Source organism: Oncorhynchus gorbuscha, linkage group LG17 (genome assembly GCF_021184085.1).
Source record: "Oncorhynchus gorbuscha isolate QuinsamMale2020 ecotype Even-year linkage group LG17, OgorEven_v1.0, whole genome shotgun sequence".
Taxonomy (NCBI): Eukaryota; Metazoa; Chordata; class Actinopteri; order Salmoniformes; family Salmonidae; genus Oncorhynchus; species Oncorhynchus gorbuscha.
Genome location: NC_060189.1, coordinates 6,288,457 through 6,307,459, shown reverse-complemented (window position 1 = coordinate 6,307,459; position 19,003 = coordinate 6,288,457). Strand labels below are relative to the sequence as shown.

The following is a 19,003-nucleotide window of genomic DNA, read 5'->3' as shown; positions in this document are numbered from 1 at the left end:
CCTGCCGTACATACCTATACGTACGCTACGGTCACAAGACGCAGGCCTCCTAATTGTCCCTAGAATTTCTAAGCAAACAGCTGGAGGCAGGGCTTTCTCCTATAGAGCTCCATTTTTATGGAACGGTCTGCCTACCCATGTCAGAGACGCAAACTCGGTCTCAACCTTTAAGTCTTTACTGAAGACTCATCTCTTCAGTGGGTCATATGATTGAGTGTAGTCTGGCCCAGGAGTGGGAAGGTGAACGGAAAGGCTCTGGAGCAACGAACCGCCCTTGCTGTCTCTGCCTGGCCGGTTCCCCTTTTTCCACTGGGATTCTCTGCCTCTAACCCTGTTACGGGGCTGAGTCACTGGCTTGCTGGGGCTCTCTCGTGCCGTCCCTGGGGGGATGCGTCACCTGGGTGGGTTGATTCACTGTTGTGGTCGGCCTGTCTGGGTTCCCCCCTTGGGTTGTACCGTGTCGGAGATCTTTGTGGGCTATACTCGGCCTTGTCTCAGGATGGTAAGTTGGTGGTTGAAGATTTCCCTCTAGTGGTGTGGGGGCTGTGCTTTGGCAAAGTGGGTGGGGTTATATCCTTCCTGTTTGGCCCTGTCCGGGGTGTCCTCGGATGGGGCCACAGTGTCTCCTGACCCCTCCTGTCTCAGCCTCCAGTATTTATGCTGCAGTAGTTTATGTGTCGGGGGCTAGGGTCAGTTTGTTTATCTGGAGTACTTCTCCTGTCCTATTCGGTGTCCTGTGTAAATCTAAGTGTGCGTTCTCTAATTCTCTCCTTCTCTCTTTCTTTCTCTCTCTCGGAGGACCTGAGCCCTAGAACCATGCCCCAGGACTACCTGACATGATGACTCCTTGCTGTCCCCAGTCCACCTGGCCATGCTGCTGCTCCAGTTTCAACTGGCCTGGGCCCTAGGACCATGTCCCAGGACTACCTGACATGAGGACTCCTTGCTGTCCCCAGTCCACCTGGCCATGCTCCTGCTCCAGTTTCAACTGTTCTGCCTTACTATTATTCAACCATGCTGGTCATTTATGAACATTTGAACATCTTGGCCACGTTCTGTTATAATCTCCACCCGGCACAGCCAGAAGAGGACTGGCCACCCCACATATGCTCTCTCTAATTCTCTCTTTCTTTCTCTCTCTCGGAGGACCTGAGCCCTAGGACCGTGCCCCAGGACTACCTGACATGATGGCTCCTTGCTGTCCCCAGTCCACCTGACTGTGCTGCTGCTCCAGTTTCAACTGTTCTGCCTTATTATTATTTGACCATGCTGGTCATTTATGAACATTTGAACATCTTGGTCATGTTCTGTTATAATCTCTACCCGGCACAGCCAGAAGAGGACTGGCCACCCCACATAGCCCGGTTCCTCTCTAGGTTTCTTCCTAGGTTTTGGCCTTTCTAGGGAGTTTTTCCTAGCCACCGTGCTTTTACACCTGCATTGTTTGCTGTTTGGGGTTTTAGGCTGGGTTTCTGTACAGCACTTTGAGATATCAGCTGATGTACGAAGGGCTATATAAATAAATTTGATTTGATTTGATTTGATTAGATGTAGATGGTTATAGATGTAGATGGTTATAGATGTAGATGGTTATAGATGTAGATGGTTATAGATGTAGATGGTTATAGATGGTTATAGATGTAGATGGTTATAGATGTAGATGGTTATAGATGTAGATGGTTATAGATGTAGATGGTTATAGATGTAGATGGTTATAGATGTAGATAGTTATAGATGTAGATGGTTGTAGATGTAGATGGTTATAGATGTAGATGGTTATAGATGGTTGTAGATGTAGATGGTTATAGATGTAGATAGTTATAGATGTAGATATTTATAGATGTAGATGGTTATAGATGTAGATGGTTATAGATGTAGATGGTTGTAGATGTAGATGGTTATAGATGTAGATATTTATAGATGTAGATATTTATAGATGTAGATATTTATAGATGTAGATATTTATAGATGTAGATAGGTATAGATATAGATGGTTATAGATGTAGATGGTTGTAGATGTAGATGGTTGTAGATGTAGATAGTTGTAGATGTAATATATGCCATTTAGCGGACGCTTTTATCCAAAGCGACTTACAGTCATGTGTGCATACATTCTACGTATGGGTGGTCCCGGGGATCGAACCCACTACCCTGGCATTACAAGTGCCATGCTCTACCAACTGAGCTACAGACCACAAAGATGTAGATAGTTATAGATGTAGATAGTTATAGATGTAGATATTTATAGATGTAGATATTTATAGATGTAGATAGTTGTAGGTATAGATAGTTATAGATAGATATATATGTAGATAGTTATAGATGTAGCTCGTTGTAGGTATAGATAGTTATAGATAGATATATATGTAGATAGTTATAGATGTAGATAGTTGTAGTTATAGATAGTTATAGATGTAGCTCGTTGTAGGTATAGATAGTCATAGATGTAGATAGTTGTAGTTATAGATAGTTATAGATGTAGATGGCTATGTAAATAGTTATAGTTGAAGATATTTATAGCGCCTTGCATGAGAACATACCTGATCATCCGGAGAGCAATATCTGTTAATCATTTTCATCTGTAAGAGGTGAAAACAATAAAGAAATGCATGTAATACATTATAAACCAGCTGCAATACATTACAGTCACATGGTCAAACCAGCAGCAATACATTACAGTCACATGGTCAAACCAGCTGCAATACATTACTGTCACATGGTCAAACCAGCTGCAATACATTACTGTCACATGGTCAAACCAGCTGCAATACATTACAGTCACATGGTCAAACCAGCTGCAATACATTACTGTCACATGGTCAAACCAGCTGCAATACATTACTGTCACATGGTCAAACAAGCTGCAATACATTACAGTCACATGGTCAAACCAGCAGCAATACATTACAGTCACATGGTCAAACCAGCTGCAATACATTACAGTCACATGGTCAAACCAGCTGCAATACATTACTGTCACATGGTCAAACCAGCTGCAATACATTACTGTCACATGGTCAAACCAGCTGCAATACATTACTGTCACATGGTCAAACCAGCTGCAATACATTACTGTCACATGGTCAAACCAGCTGCAATACATTACTGTCACATGGTCAAACCAGCTGCAATACATTACTGTCACATGATCAAACCAGCTGCAATACATTACAGTCACATGGTCAAACCCCATCTAATACATTACTGTCACATTGTCAAACCAGCTGCAATACATTACTGTCACATGGTCAAACCCAATCTAATACATTACAGTCACATGTTCAAACCAGCTGCAATACATTACTGTCACATGTTGCTAGGGACTCTCCTGGAAGAAGCTAGCTAGCTTACAAAGAATAACAACAAAAAATATCTAGTTAACAGAAGAAAGGAAGACAAAATAAGGACAAAAAAGGACAGAAGAAAAAGGAAAAGAAAGAGGACAACAAAGTGAAACAGTCAGCACTTCTATTGCAACTTCATATTTCGTCGTCCTAACGTAGTCTACACTGCTATCTGCCCAGCAGCTAGCCAGCTAGCAAATGTCCACCGTCTACCGAATAGCAGCACTGTAGAAACTATTACACTCAACTGAACGACTTGATTAGTGTAGTGTTAGCTAGCTACATAGTTGTCTTTGCTGTCTTCGTATCCAAGATAATTGTGTAGTTTAGAGCGTGTAGTCTTAGAGTGATTATCTTAATTTACCGAGGTTAGCTAGCCAGCTATTTGTCGTCCTTAACGTAGGAGACACTGCTAGCTAGCCAACAGCTAGCCAACGTCTACTGAATAGAACTTCCGCACTCAACAACCCGGTCGCATTCCGCTTCGCTCCACAGGTAGTATCACATTTTTCATTTCATTTCATTACAGCACAACGGTTTGATTTGTTTGATCGTAGCTAGCTACATAGCTAGCTACATAGCCGTCTTTGTATCAAAGATAATTGTGTAGTCTAGAGCGATTTTCTAGGTTAGCTAGCCAGCTATTGTCGTTCTTTTAACGCAACGTAACGTAATCAACACTGCTAGCTAGCCAGCTAGCCCCCGAATAGCAGCACTGTAGAAACTATTACACTCAACGGAACGACTTGATTAGTGTAGTGTCAAGTCAACAACAGCCACTGCCAGCTAGCCTACTTCAGCAGTACTGTATCATTTTAATCATTTTAGTCAATAAGATTCTTGCTACGTAAGCTTAACTTTCTGAACATTCGAGACGTGTAGTCCACTTGTCATTCCAATCTCCTTGCATCTCCTAGCCTCTTCTGTAGCCTGTCAACCATGTGTCTGTCTATCCCTGTTCTCTCCTCTCTGCACAGACCATACAAACGCTCCACACCGCGTGGCCGCGGTCACCCTAATCTGGTGGTCCCAGCGCGCACGACCCACGTGGAGTTCCAGGTCTCCGGTAGCCTCTGGAACTGCCGATCTGCGGCCAACAAGGCAGAGTTCATCTCAGCCTATGCCTCCCTCCAGTCCCTCGACTTCTTGGCACCGACAGAAACATGGATCACCACAGATAACACTGCTACTCCTACTGCTCTCTCTTCGTCCGCCCACGTGTTCTCGCACACCCCGAGAGCTTCTGGTCAGCGGGGTGGTGGCACCGGGATCCTCATCTCTCCCAAGTGGTCATTCTCTCTTTCTCCCCTTACCCATCTGTCTATAGCCTCCTTTGAATTTCATGCTGTCACAGTTACCAGCCCTTTCAAGCTTAACATCCTTATCATTTATCGCCCTCCAGGTCCCCTCGGAGAGTTCATCAATGAGCTTGATGCCTTGATAAGCTCCTTTCCTGAGGACGGCTCACCTCTCACAGTTCTGGGCGACTTTAACCTCCCCACGTCTACCTTTGACTCATTCCTCTCTGCCTCCTCCTTTCCACTCCTCTCCTCTTTTGACCTCACCCTCTCACTTTCCCCCCCTACTCACAAGGCAGGCAATACGCTCGACCTCATCTTTACTAGATGCTGTTCTTCCACTAACCTCATTGCAACTCCCCTCCAAGTCTCCGACCACTACCTTGTATCCTTTTCCCTCTCGCTCTCATCCAACACTTCCCACACTGCCCCTACTCGGATGGTATCGCGCCGTCCCAACCTTCGCTCTCTCCCCCGCTACTCTCTCCTCTTCCATCCTATCATCTCTTCCCTCTGCTCAAACCTTCTCCAACCCATCTCCTGATTCTGCCTCCTCAACCCTCCTCTCCTCCCTTTCTGCATCCTTTGACTCTCTATGTCCCCTATCTTCCAGGCCGGCTCGGTCCTCCCCTCCCGCTCAGTGGCTTGACGACTCATTGCGAGCTCACAGAACAGGGCTCCGGGCAGCCGAGCGGAAATGGAGGAAAACTCGCCTCCCTGCGGACCTGGCATCCTTTCACTCGCTCCTCTCTACATTTTCCTCCTCTGTCTCTGCTGCTAAAGCCACTTTCTACCACTCTAAATTCCAAGCATCTGCCTCTAACCCTAGGAAGCTCTTTGCCACCTTCTCCTCCCTCCTGAATCCTCCTCCCCCTCCCCCTCCTCCCTCTCTGCAGATGACTTCGTCAACCATTTTGAAAAGAAGGTCGACGACATCCGATCCTCGTTTGCTAAGTCAAACGACACTGCTGGTTCTGCTCACACTGCCCTACCCTGTGCTCTGACCTCTTTCTCCCCTCTCTCTCCAGATGAAATCTCGCGTCTTGTGACGGCCGGCCGCCCAACAACCTGCCCGCTCGACCCTATCCCCTCCTCTCTTCTCCAGACCATTTCCGGAGACCTTCTCCCTTACCTCACCTCGCTCATCAACTTATCCCTGACCGCTGGCTTACGTCCCTTCCGTCTTCAAGAGAGCGAGAGTTGCACCCCTTCTGAAAAAACCTACACTCGATCCCTCCGATGTTAACAACTACAGACCAGTATCCCTTCTTTCTTTTCTCTCCAAAACTCTTGAACGTGCCGTCCTTGGTCAGCTCTCCCGCTATCTCTCTCAGAATGACCTTCTTGATCCAAATCAGTCAGGTTTCAAGACTAGTCATTCAACTGAGACTGCTCTTCTCTGTATCACGGAGGCGCTCCGCACCGCTAAAGCTAACTCTCTCTCCTCTGCTCTCATCCTTCTAGACCTATCGGCTGCCTTCGATACTGTGAACCATCAGATCCTCCTCTCCACCCTCTCCGAGTTGGGCATCTCCGGCGCGGCCCACGCTTGGATTGCGTCCTACCTGACAGGTCGCTCCTACCAGGTGGTATGGCGAGAATCTGTCTCCTCACCACGCGCTCTCACCACTGGTGTCCCCCAGGGCTCTGTTCTAGGCCCTCTCCTATTCTCGCTATACACCAAGTCACTTGGCTCTGTCATAACCTCACATGGTCTCTCCTATCATTGCTATGCAGACGACACACAATTAATCTTCTCCTTTCCCCCTTCTGATGACCAGGTGGCGAATCGCATCTCTGCATGTCTGGCAGACATATCAGTGTGGATGACGGATCACCACCTCAAGCTGAACTTCGGCAAGACGGAGCTGCTCTTCCTCCCGGGGAAGGACTGCCCGTTCCATGATCTCGCCATCACGGTTGACAACTCCATTGTGTCCCTCCTCCTCCCAGAGCGCTAAGAACCTTGGCGTGATCCTGGACAACACCCTGTCATTCTCAACTAACATCAAGGCGGTGGCCCTTTCCTGTAGGTTCATGCTCTACAACATCCGCAGAGTACGACCCTGCCTCACACAGGAAGCGGCGCAGGTCCTAATCCAGGCACTTGTCATCTCCCGTCTGGATTACTGCAACTCGCTGTTGGCTGGGCTCCCTGCCTGTGCCATTAAACCCCTACAACTCATCCAGAACGCCGCAGCCCGTCTAGTGTTCAACCTTCCCAAGTTCTCTCACGTCACCCCGCTCCTCCGCTCTCTCCACTGGCTTCCAGTTGAAGCTCGCATCCGCTACAAGACCATGGTGCTTGCCTACGGAGCTGTGAGGGGAACGGCACCTCAGTACCTCCAGGCTCTGATCAGGCCCTACACCCAAATAAGGGCACTGCGTTCATCCACCTCTGGCCTGCTCGCCTCCCTACCACTGAGGAAGTACAGTTCCCGCTCAGCCCAGTCAAAACTGTTCGCTGCTCTGGCTCCCCAATGGTGGAACAAACTCCCTCACGACGCCAGGACAGCGGAGTCAATCATCACCTTCCGGAGACACCTGAAACCCCACCTCTTTAAGGAATACCTAGGATAGGATAAAGTAATCCTTCTCACCCCCCTTAAAAGATTTAGATGCACTATTGTAAAGTGGCTGTTCCACTGGATGTCATAAGGTGAATTCACCAATTTGTAAGTCGCTCTGGATAAGAGCGTCTGCTAAATGACTTAAATGTAAATGTAAATGTACATGGTCAAACCAGCTGCAATACATTACTGTCACATGGTCAAACCAGCTGCAATACATTACTGTCACATGGTCAAACCAGCTGCAATACATTACTGTCACATGGTCAAACCAGCTGCAATACATTACTGTCACATGGTCAAACCAGCTGCAATACATTACTGTCACATGGTCAAACCAGCTGCAATACATTACTTTCACATGTTCAAACCCAATCTAATACATTACTGTCACATGGTCAAACCAGCTGTAATACATTACTTTCACATGTTCAAACCCAATCTAATACATTACTGTCACATGGTCGAATCAACAACTAAAATCCTATTAAGCAAGCTGAAAGTCAGCTGCTATATCATATGAAGTCTCAATTGATGAACATGTCAGGGCCCAGAGGATGTCACAGTCTATTTATAGGTTGTTGGTCACCACAATAAAAGCCAAAAGAGTTCTGCTCCCCAAGCTCCTCTCACAATCACATCCTGATTGGACGTTTAGCAATCAGACTCCTTATCCATAATTAGGTGACGCACGGCTGAATTAAAAAAAAAACAGCTGTGTGGTTGTGCAGCTCAGAGCAGCATGGATGGATCTTTAGACAGATAGATCATCAGTGTGCTAATCAAAAGGGGATCATGAAAAAATGAGATAGCTAAACACTAGCAAGCATGTGAGTATTAATGATGGATTACTACAAGGCCATGGATGCCTCTCTAGAAGAGAGGGAGAGGAGCATTATGATAGTAATGATATTCTAATAGGAATATGGGGGATTTAAATATTCTAATACCACTCGGCTCTCGGCACAAATCTTCTGTTGAGTAACTTGTGTGCATCTCAGGGTAGTGTTTGGCCCTTGGGAAATTGTACAACAACAGCTCCCAGCGTGGCAGGCACCTCTTGGCGGTACACGGGCAGGCACCCGCACCTCTACAAAACCTGCCTTCAGAATGTATTCACACCACCTTGACTTTTTCCACATTTTGTTTTGTATCAGCCTGAATTTCAAATAGATTACATTGAGATGTTGTATCACTGGTCTTAAGTGGAATTATGCATTTTTTAAATAATTTTTAAAACAAATTAATTAAAAAATGAAATGTTGAAATGTCTTGAGTCAATAAGAATTCAACACTTGTTATGGCAAGCCTAAATAGGTTTGTTATTTTTTATTTTTTTATTTTACTAGGCAAGTCAGTTAAGAACAAGTTCTTATTTTCCTAGGACATCCTAGGAACAGTTGGTTGTCAGCTTGGGGATTTGAACTTGCAACCTTCCAGTCACTAGTCCAACACTCTAACCACTAGGCTACCCTGCCGCCCCAATGGCTAGCCTAAATAGGTTTGTCATATATCAGTTATTATATAAGTTGCATGAACATGATTTTTGAATGGCTCATCTCTGTACCCCACACATACAATTATCTGTAAGATCCCTCAGTCGAACAGTGAATTTCAAACAAAGATTCAACCACAAAGACTAGAGCGGTTTTCCAATGCCTCGCAACGAAGGGCACCTATTGGTAGAATGGTAAAATATTTAAAAAAGCAGACAATGAATAAGCATTTTAGCATGGTGAAGTTATTAATTACACTTAGATGGTGTATCAATAAACCCAGTCACTACAAAGACACAGGCGTCCTTCCTGACTCAGTGCCTGAGAGGAAGGAAACAGCTCAGGGATTTCACCATGAGGCCAACGGTGACTTTAAAACAGCTAAGAGTTTAATGGCTGTGATAGAGGAAAACTGAGGATGGATCAACAACCTTGTATTTACTCCACAATACTAACCTAATTGACAAAGTGAAAAGAAGGAAGCCTGTACAGAATATTCCAAAACATGCATCCTGTTTGCAACAAGGCACTAAATTAATACTGCTTTTTGTCCTGAATACAAAGTGCTATGGTTCAGTCTGCTTTCCAACAGACACTGGGAGATGAATTCACCTTTCAGCAGGACAATAACCTAAAACACAAGGTCAAATATACATGGGAGTTGTTTACCAGGAAGACATTGAATGTTCCTGAGTGGCCTAGTTACAGTTTTGACTTAAATTGGCTTGAAAAAGTATGGAAAGACATGAAAATGGCTGTCTAGCAATGAAATAATCATGTGGAAATATTGTACAATCCAGGTGTGCAAAGCTCTTAGAGAATTACCCAGAAACACTCACAACTGTATTCGCTGCCAAAGGTTATTCTAACATGTATTGACTCATGGGAGTGAATATTGATGTAAATTGGATATCTTTGCATTTCCTTTTCAATACATTTGCAAACATTTCTAAAAACATGTTTTCACATTGTCATTATGGGATACTGTGTGTAGTAGATTGGTGAGAGAAAAAAATAATATATTTAATCCATTTTCAATTCAGGCTGTAAACACAACAAAATGTGGAATAGTTCAAGGGGTCTGAATACTTTCTGACGGCCCTGTGTCTGTCTGCCTCTGTCTGTCTGTCTCTCTGTCTCTGTCTGTCTGTCTGTCTGTCTCTGTCTGTTTCTCTGTCTGTCTGTCTGTCTCTGTGTCTGTCTCTCTCTGTCTGGTCTGTCTCTCTCTGTCTGTCTGTCTGTCTGGTCTGTCTGGTCTGTCTGGTCTGTCTGGTCTGTCTGTCTGTCTGTCTGTCTGTCTCTGTCTCTGTCTCTGTCTCTGTCTCTGTCTCTGTCTCTGTCTCTGTCTCTGTCTCTGTGTCTGTCTGTCTCTGTCGTGTCTGTCTGTCTCTGTCGTGTCTGTCTGTCTCTGTCGTGTCTGTCTGTCTCTGTCGTGTCTGTCTGTCTCTGTCGTGTCTGTCTGTCGTGTCTGTCTCTGTCTGGTCTGTCTCTGTCGTGTCTGTCTGTCTCTGTCTGGTCTGTCTCTGTCGTGTCTGTCTCTGTCGTGTCTGTCTCTGTCTGGTCTGTCTCTGTCGTGTCTGTCTGTCTCTGTCTGGTCTGTCTGTCTCTGTGTCTGGTCTGTCTGTCTCTGTCTGGTCTGTCTGTCTCTGTGTCTGGTCTGTCTGTCTCTGTCTGGTCTGTCTGTCTCTGTGTCTGGTCTGTCTGTCTCTGTCTGGTCTGTCTGTCTCTGTGTCTGGTCTGTCTGTCTCTGTCGTGTCTGTCTCTGTGTCTGGTCTGTCTGTCTCTGTCGTGTCTGTCGTGTCTGTCTCTGTCTGGTCTGTCTCTGTCGTGTCTGTCTGTCTCTGTCTGGTCTGTCTGTCTCTCTGTCTGGTCTGTCTGTCTCTGTGTCTGGTCTGTCTGTCTCTGTGTCTGGTCTGTCTGTCTCTGTCGTGTCTGTCTCTGTGTCTGGTCTGTCTGTCTCTGTCGTGTCTGTCGTGTCTGTCTCTGTCTGGTCTGTCTCTGTCGTGTCTGTCTGTCTCTGTCTGGTCTGTCGTGTCTGTCTCTGTCTGGTCTGTCTCTGTCGTGTCTGTCTGGTCTGTCTGTCTGTCTCTGTCTGGTCTGTCTGTCTCTGTCTGGTCTGTCTGTCTCTGTCTGGTCTGTCTGTCTCTGTCTGGTCTGTCTGTCTCTGTCTGGTCTGTCTGTCTCTGTCGTGTCTGTCGTGTCTGTCTCTGTCGTGTCTGTCGTGTCTGTCTCTGTCGTGTCTGTCTGTCTCTGTCTGGTCTGTCTGTCTCTGTCTGGTCTGTCTGTCTCTGTCTGGTCTGTCTGTCTCTGTGTCTGGTCTGTCTGTCTCTGTGTCTGGTCTGTCTGTCTCTGTGTCTGGTCTGTCTGGTCTGTCTGTCTCTGTCTGTCTCTGCCTGTCTGTCTGTCTGTCTGTCTGTCTGTCTGTCTGTCTGTCTGTCTGTCTGTCTGTCTGTCTGTCTGTCTGTCTGTCTGTCTGTCTCTGTGTCTGGTCTGTCTGTCTCTGTGTCTGGTCTGTCTGTCTCTGTCGTGTCTGTCTGTCTCTGTCGTGTCTGTCTGTCTCTGTCGTGTCTGTCTGTCTCTGTCGTGTCTGTCTGTCTCTGTCGTGTCTGTCTGTCGTGTCTGTCTCTGTCTGGTCTGTCTCTGTCGTGTCTGTCTGTCTCTGTCTGGTCTGTCTCTGTCGTGTCTGTCTCTGTCGTGTCTGTCTCTGTCTGGTCTGTCTCTGTCGTGTCTGTCTGTCTCTGTCTGGTCTGTCTGTCTCTGTGTCTGGTCTGTCTGTCTCTGTCTGGTCTGTCTGTCTCTGTGTCTGGTCTGTCTGTCTCTGTCTGGTCTGTCTGTCTCTGTGTCTGGTCTGTCTGTCTCTGTCTGGTCTGTCTGTCTCTGTGTCTGGTCTGTCTGTCTCTGTCGTGTCTGTCTCTGTGTCTGGTCTGTCTGTCTCTGTCGTGTCTGTCGTGTCTGTCTCTGTCTGGTCTGTCTCTGTCGTGTCTGTCTGTCTCTGTCTGGTCTGTCTGTCTCTCTGTCTGGTCTGTCTGTCTCTGTGTCTGGTCTGTCTGTCTCTGTGTCTGGTCTGTCTGTCTCTGTCGTGTCTGTCTCTGTGTCTGGTCTGTCTGTCTCTGTCGTGTCTGTCGTGTCTGTCTCTGTCTGGTCTGTCTCTGTCGTGTCTGTCTGTCTCTGTCTGGTCTGTCGTGTCTGTCTCTGTCTGGTCTGTCTCTGTCGTGTCTGTCTGTCTCTGTCTGGTCTGTCTCTGTCTGGTCTGTCTGTCTGTCTCTGTCTGGTCTGTCTGTCTCTGTCTGGTCTGTCTGTCTCTGTCTGGTCTGTCTGTCTCTGTCTGGTCTGTCTGTCTCTGTCGTGTCTGTCGTGTCTGTCTCTGTCGTGTCTGTCGTGTCTGTCTCTGTCGTGTCTGTCTGTCTCTGTCTGGTCTGTCTGTCTCTGTCTGGTCTGTCTGTCTCTGTCTGGTCTGTCTGTCTCTGTGTCTGGTCTGTCTGTCTCTGTGTCTGGTCTGTCTGTCTCTGTGTCTGGTCTGTCTGGTCTGTCTGTCTCTGTCTGTCTCTGCCTGTCTGTCTGTCTGTCTGTCTGTCTGTCTGTCTGTCTGTCTGTCTGTCTGTCTGTCTGTCTGTCTGTCTGTCTGTCTCTGTGTCTGGTCTGTCTGTCTCTGTGTCTGGTCTGTCTGTCTCTGTGTCTGTCTGTCTCTGTCTGGTCTGTCTGTCTCTGTCTGGTCTGTCTGTCTCTGTCTGGTCTGTCTGTCTCTGTGTCTGTCTGTCTCTGTGTCTGTCTGTCTCTGTGTCTGTCTGTCTCTGTGTCTGTCTGTCTCTGTGTCTGTCTGTCTCTGTGTCTGTCTGTCTCTGTGTCTGTCTGTCTCTGTGTCTGTCTGTCTCTGTGTCTGTCTGTCTCTGTGTCTGTCTGTCTGTCTGTCTCTGTGTCTGTCTGTCTGTCTGTCTGTCTGTCTGTCTGTCTGTCTGTCTGTCTGTCTGTCTGTCTGTCTGTCTGTCTGTCTGTCTGTCTGTCTGTCTGTCTGTCTGTCTGTCTGTCTGTCTGTCTGTCTGTCTGTCTGTCTGTCTGTCTGTCTGTCTGTCTGTCTGTCTGTCTGTCTGTCTGTCTGTCTTTCAACGCTGTTGGGTTAAAAGCGTATCGTCACATTTCGGTAGGATTTTGTATGCAATTGACCAAGAAAGTAATCTTAACCTCTTAATCATATCAATTCAATCTGTTTAAAAAATGTTAAAAAATGTACCTGTTTAATACTGTAGACTTACATTCTCCAGTGTCAAATCACTGATATTGGTTGATATTGCTTGAAGCCAGTCAATACTTTCTGCTGCAGTGCAAAATTGTAGAATGTTGGTGCTCGTTCCATCTAAGGCGCAGACTTCAAAGCTGTTCGACCTGGAGGGGGGTACGAACGCTCAGGTTACAGAAGTACAGTGGGTTGAAAGCACTTCTTGAACTAATGTGGTCAGAGGGGAAAAGCTATTACCAAGCTGTTCTTTCACTGAAGTTAGGTCAGGCAGTGTTCCGGTGCAAATTAACATCACAGTTCCACTGCATTCACTAACCATAGTGCCTCTTGAACAGATTTCACATTCTGTAGTGTTAGTCTTTATTTTGACTGATCTTTACAGCGTTCTCCACATATTCTGTAGTGTTAGTCTTTATTTTGACTGGTCTTTACAGCGTTCTCCACACATTCTGTAGTGTTAGTCTTTATTTTGACTGGTCTTTACAGCGTTCTCCACACATTCTGTAGTGTTAGTCTTTATTTTGACTGATCTTTACAGCGTTCTCCACACATTCTGTAGTGTTAGTCTTTATTTTGACTGATCTTGGTGTCCAGATGTCTCTATTGAGGCTTTAATCAAATGCAAGTGATATTTTTTATTTATTTTTACTGTAGTAAACATAATAAACTTGTTATCCCACATAAGAAACATGTAGGAGAAAATGCCCTTTGAAAGATTTTCATGAGATTGTTGTACTTCCTAGAGAGCTCTTCTGTGTTTACACCTATTCAGCATAGTTCACACCCTCTTAAGCCTTAGCCCCACCCACCCACACATGTAAACACGTGAGTCAGCATGGCAATGTCCTCCAGAGAGTATTCTCTCTACTAAAACACAGCTAAATTCAGAGCAGCAATGTTTTTGAGAGCTCTAGTAACACTTTTTCAGTTGTCCAAATCTATATCTTTCCAAAAATCTGTGGTAGCAAATATTATCGATATACTGACAAGGAAAGCCCCCATTCTATTATAAACAGAATCCTGTGACATGACAGGCCAATCAGGACTCATCTCACGGCATGTCCAACCTCTCAATTATCTCAGCCAATCATGACTAGCCAGGAAGGATCCTTTCTTTCTCCCTGAATACTGTAGCTCAGTGCTTTCTCCTTGGCTAAACTAGGCTCATAAATTCAACGTTTTTATTAATATTTATAGATCACATACCAGTTTGTAATTAAGACGCATTAAATTTAAGAAGGCATTCCTGAAGAATGTATATATTTACGGCCCAACAGTGAAGTAGGAACTGGCGTCAAATGCCTCATATCCTGTAACCGGTCACATATGTAATTGCTACAGCACATCCAAATGACTTCAGGAGCTAATTTAAAAAGAAAAAACAGAACACCAAGACAATTACAAATGAAGGTTACATTATCTTTTGTTGCATGTCACAGATAATGACACTGCCACTGTAAAATGGCGTACAGATGTACAGAATACCTTTCATCGCGTATATTTAATGTGATGCTTTTTGACATGTCATTTTTTTGTGCATTTGAAATATGCTCAAGATAAATTAAACTTAGAGACAGCTGTCCAAAATATTCAACAGAAATAGCATTGAACATGACAACGACGCCAAATCAGTTTCTCTCTGATGGTGAGGCAATCGCATTTATCACTTAGATCTTATAAAAGTGTCAAATGTTAAGCAAATTGTCCAAAGGCTGGGATGAAGTGTTGGACACCAAGCAGTAATCATGTTCTGTAGGGGAATGTTGAGAAACACGAGGAGAATGTTCTGAGGGGAATGTTGAGAAACACGAGGAGAATGTTCTGTAGGGGAATGTTGAGAAACACGAGGAGAATGTTCTGTAGGGGAATGTTGAGAAACACGAGGAGAATGTTCTGTAGGAGAATGTTGAGAAACACGAGGAGAATGTTCTGTAGGGGAATGTTGAGAAACACGAGGAGAATGTTCTGTAGGGGAATGTTGAGAAACACGAGGAGAATGTTCTGTAGGGGAATGTTGAGAAACACGAGGAGAATGTTCTGTAGGGGAATGTTGAGAAACACGAGGAGAATGTTCTGTAGGGGAATGTTGAGAAACACGAGGAGAATGTTCTGTAGGGAATGTTGAGAAACACGAGGAGAATGTTCTGTAGGGGAATGTTGAGAAACACGAGGAGAATGTTCTGTAGGGGAATGTTGAGAAACACGAGGAGAATGTTCTGTAGGGGAATGTTGATAAACACGAGGAGAATGTTCTGTAGGGGAATGTTGATAAACACGAGGAGAATGTTCTGTAGGAGAATGTTGATAAACATGAGGAGAATGTTCTGTAGGAGAATGTTGAGAAACATGAGGAGAATGTTCTGTAGGAGAATGTTCTGAAGGAGAATGTTGAGAAACATGAGGAGAATGTTCTGTAGGAGAATGTTGATAAACATGAGGAGAATGTTGAGAAACATGAGGAGAATGTTCTGTAGGAGAATGTTCTGAAGGAGAATGTTGAGAAACATGAGGAGAATGTTCTGTAGGAGAATGTTGATAAACATGAGGAGAATGTTGAGAAACATGAGGAGAATGTTCTGAAGGAGAATGTTGAGAAACATGAGGGGAATGCTCTGTAGGAGAATGTTGAGAAACATGAGGGGAATGCTCTGTAGGAGAATGTTGAGAAACATGAGGGGAATGTTCTGAAGGAGAATGTTGAGAAACATGAGGGGAATGCTCTGTAGGAGAATGTTGAGAAACATGAGGAGAATGTTCTGAAGGAGAATGTTGAGAAACATGAGGAGAATGTTCTGAAGGAGAATGCTGAGAAACACGAGGAGAATGTTCTGTAGGAGAATGTTGATAAACATGAGGAGAATGTTGAGAAACATGAGGAGAATGTTGAGAAGGAGAATGTTGAGAAACACGAGGGGAATGCTCTGTAGGAGAATGTTGAGAAACATGAGGAGAATGTTCTGAAGGAGAATGTTGAGAAACATGAGGGGAATGCTCTGTAGGAGAATGTTGAGAAACATGAGGAGAATGCTCTGTAGGAGAATGTTGAGAAACATGAGGGGAATGCTCTGTAGGAGAATGTTGAGAAACATGAGGAGAATGTTCTGAAGGAGAATGTTGAGAATCATGAGGAGAATGTTCTGAAGGAGAATGTTGAGAAACATGACAATGTTCTGTAGGAGAATGTTGAGAAACATGACAATGTTCTGTAGGAGAATGTTGAGAAACATGACAATGTTCTGTAGGGGGATGTTGAGAAACATGTGAATGTTCTGTAGGGGAATTTTGAGAAACATGAGGAGAATGTTCTCTAGGAGAATGTTCTGAAGGAGAATGTTCTGAAGGAGAATGTTGATAAACATGAGGAGAATGTTCTGTAGGAGAATGTTCTGAAGGAGAATGTTCTGAAGGAGAATGTTGATAAACATGAGGAGAATGTTCTGTAGGAGAATGTTGATAAACATGAGGAGAATGTTCTGTAGGAGAATGTTGATAAACATGAGGAGAATGTTCTGTAGGAGAATGTTGATAAACATGAGGAGAATGTTCTGAAGGAGAATGTTGATAAACATGAGGAGAATGTTCTGTAGGAGAATGTTGATAAACATGAGGAGAATGTTCTGAAGGAAAATGTTGATAAACATGAGGAGAATGTTCTGTAGGAGAATGTTGATAAACATGAGGAGAATGTTCTGTAGGAGAATGTTCTGAAGGAGAATGTTCTGAAGGAGAATGTTCTGTAGGAGAATGTTGATAAACATGAGGAGAATGTTCTGTAGGAGAATGTTCTGAAGGAGAATGTTCTGAAGGAGAATGTTGATAAACATGAGGAGAATGTTCTGTAGGAGAATGTTCTGAAGGAGAATGTTCTGAAGGAGAATGTTGAGAAACACGAGGAGAATGTTCTGTAGGAGAATGTTGATAAACATGAGGAGAATGTTGAGAAACATGAGGAGAATGTTCTGAAGGAGAATGTTGAGAAACATGAGGAGAATGTTCTGAAGGAGAATGTTGAGAAACATGAGGGTAATGCTCTGTAGGAGAATGTTGAGAACATGAGAATGTTCTGTAGGAGAATGTTGAGAAACATGAGGAGAATGTTCTGTAGGAGAATGTTGAGAAACATGAGGGGAATGCTCTGTAGGAGAATGTTGAGAAAGATGAGGAGAATGTTCTGAAGGAGAATGTTGAGAAACATGAGGAGAATTAAGAGCATGATGAAAGCACTGCAATCAACGTTTGAAATAACCAGAGCTTGTACCCACTCTCCCTGCCACTCAGACAAATCCGGGTTACAATGTTACAAATTAGAAAGGGCTGGCTCTTAGTAAATCTTTTTGGGAACCTTGAATCTTTGGTTGAAATGGCCCATAAAACTCTACAATGCATATGTCAATGGACTTGTTATAATTCTTTGTTCCACTGAGTGGTGGTGACCCATTGGTGAGTCAGATGCAATTCTGAGGGATTCTCAATTGTAAAGTTAAGTATAAATCTTCTCGATGTGTAGGGCAGGGTGCACAGATAAATTCCCCTGTAGAAATTCCCACTGGAAACAAGTAGTGAGAATATATATCAAGAGAGTGATTATGATATACCACATAGCCCTTTCGAGATAACATTATTTCAAGGAATGCACGCTCAGTGATGGATACAGTATAGCTATACCCTGCCTGCTTGACCCGTTTCTGAGATTGCCTGGAGAGTGGAATGTTCTGCCTCAACTATCAGCACATTGCAGCGTGGTCCCTCTAAAACCCAGACTGTCTCTGTGAGTGACAGAGCACAATAAAAATTATTTTAGTCCACAGTGTTGCATTCTTGTTGAGAATTGAGGAGTACACTGAGGAAAAAGAACAGCAGGGGGGGGGGGGCAGGATGAAATAAGAGCTCAGTAATGAATAGGTTAATCCAAAAGGTGGTCACCCAGGAGAAAAATAGTCTGGAATACACTGTCAGCTCCAAGAACTACTGCAGGAGTCTATCTGTTAAAGATAACCACATGTCCTGAAGTGGAACAAATAGGGCTCTTGGTTGAATAGTGTAGGCCATCATTGTAAATAAGATTTTGTTCTAATTAACTGACTTGCCTAATTAAATAAAGGTTAAATAAAAATAAAATAAACAGTCAGAGTATATTGAGATAAATATAAAACCTAGTGGACACCCATGATAACAGTTGCCAGGAATATGCAGTGAAATCCATGAGGAAGAAGAAGGAGAGCGGTGATAGTAATCCAAGAGGAAGAAGATGGAGAGCGGTGATAGTAATCCAAGAGGAAGAAGAAGGAGAGCGGTGATAGTAATCCAAGAGGAAGAAGAAGGAGAGGTGTGATAGTAATCCAAGAGGAAGGAGATGGAGAGCGGTGATAGTAATCCAAGAAGAAGAAGGAGAGCGGTGATAGTAATCCAAGAGGAAGAAGATGGAGAGCGGTGATAGTAATCCAAGAGGAAGAAGAAGGAGAGCGGTGATAGTAATCCAAGAGGAAGAAGAAGGAGAGCGGTGATAGTAATCCAAGAGGAAGAAGAAGGAGAGCGGTGATAGTAATCCAAGAGGAAGGAGATGGAGAGCGGTGATAGTAATCCAAGAGGAAGGAGAAGGAGAGCGGTGATAGTAATCCAAGAGGAAGGAGAGCGGTGATAGTAATCCAAGAGGAAGGAGAGCGGTGATAGTAATCCAAGAGGAAGGAGAGCGGTGATAGTAATCCAAGAGGAAGAAGGAGAGCGGTGATAGTAATCCAAGAGGAAGGAGAGCGGTGATAGTAATCCAAGAGGAAGGAGAGCGGTGATAGTAATCCAAGAGGAAGGAGAGCGGTGATAGTAATCCAAGAGGAAGGAGAGCGGTGATAGTAATCCAAGAGGAAGAAGGAGAGCGGTGATAGTAATCCAAGAGGAAGAAGGAGAGCGGTGATAGTAATCCAAGAAGAAGAAGGAGAGCGGTGATAGTAATCCAAGAGGAAGGAGAAGGAGAGCGGTGATAGTAATCCAAGAAGAAGAAGGAGAGCGGTGATAGTAATCCAAGAAGAAGAAGGAGAGCGGTGATAGTAATCCAAGAAGAAGGAGA

General features: G+C 44.7%; 1 protein-coding gene across 2 annotated transcripts in view; it reads right to left on the bottom strand.

The window, feature by feature from the left end:
- LOC124001956 (gamma-2-syntrophin-like) overlaps positions 1-19,003 on the bottom strand; it is a 104,284-nt gene that overhangs the window by 34,153 nt on the left and 51,128 nt on the right. For both annotated transcript variants that reach the window (XM_046309132.1, XM_046309133.1), the window contains 2 exons: positions 12,959-13,088; positions 2,541-2,579 (listed from right to left, as the gene is read on the bottom strand). In XM_046309132.1, the coding sequence (XP_046165088.1) occupies positions 2,541-2,579; positions 12,959-13,088 (169 nt within the window). The remainder of the gene's footprint in view (positions 1-2,540; positions 2,580-12,958; positions 13,089-19,003) is intronic.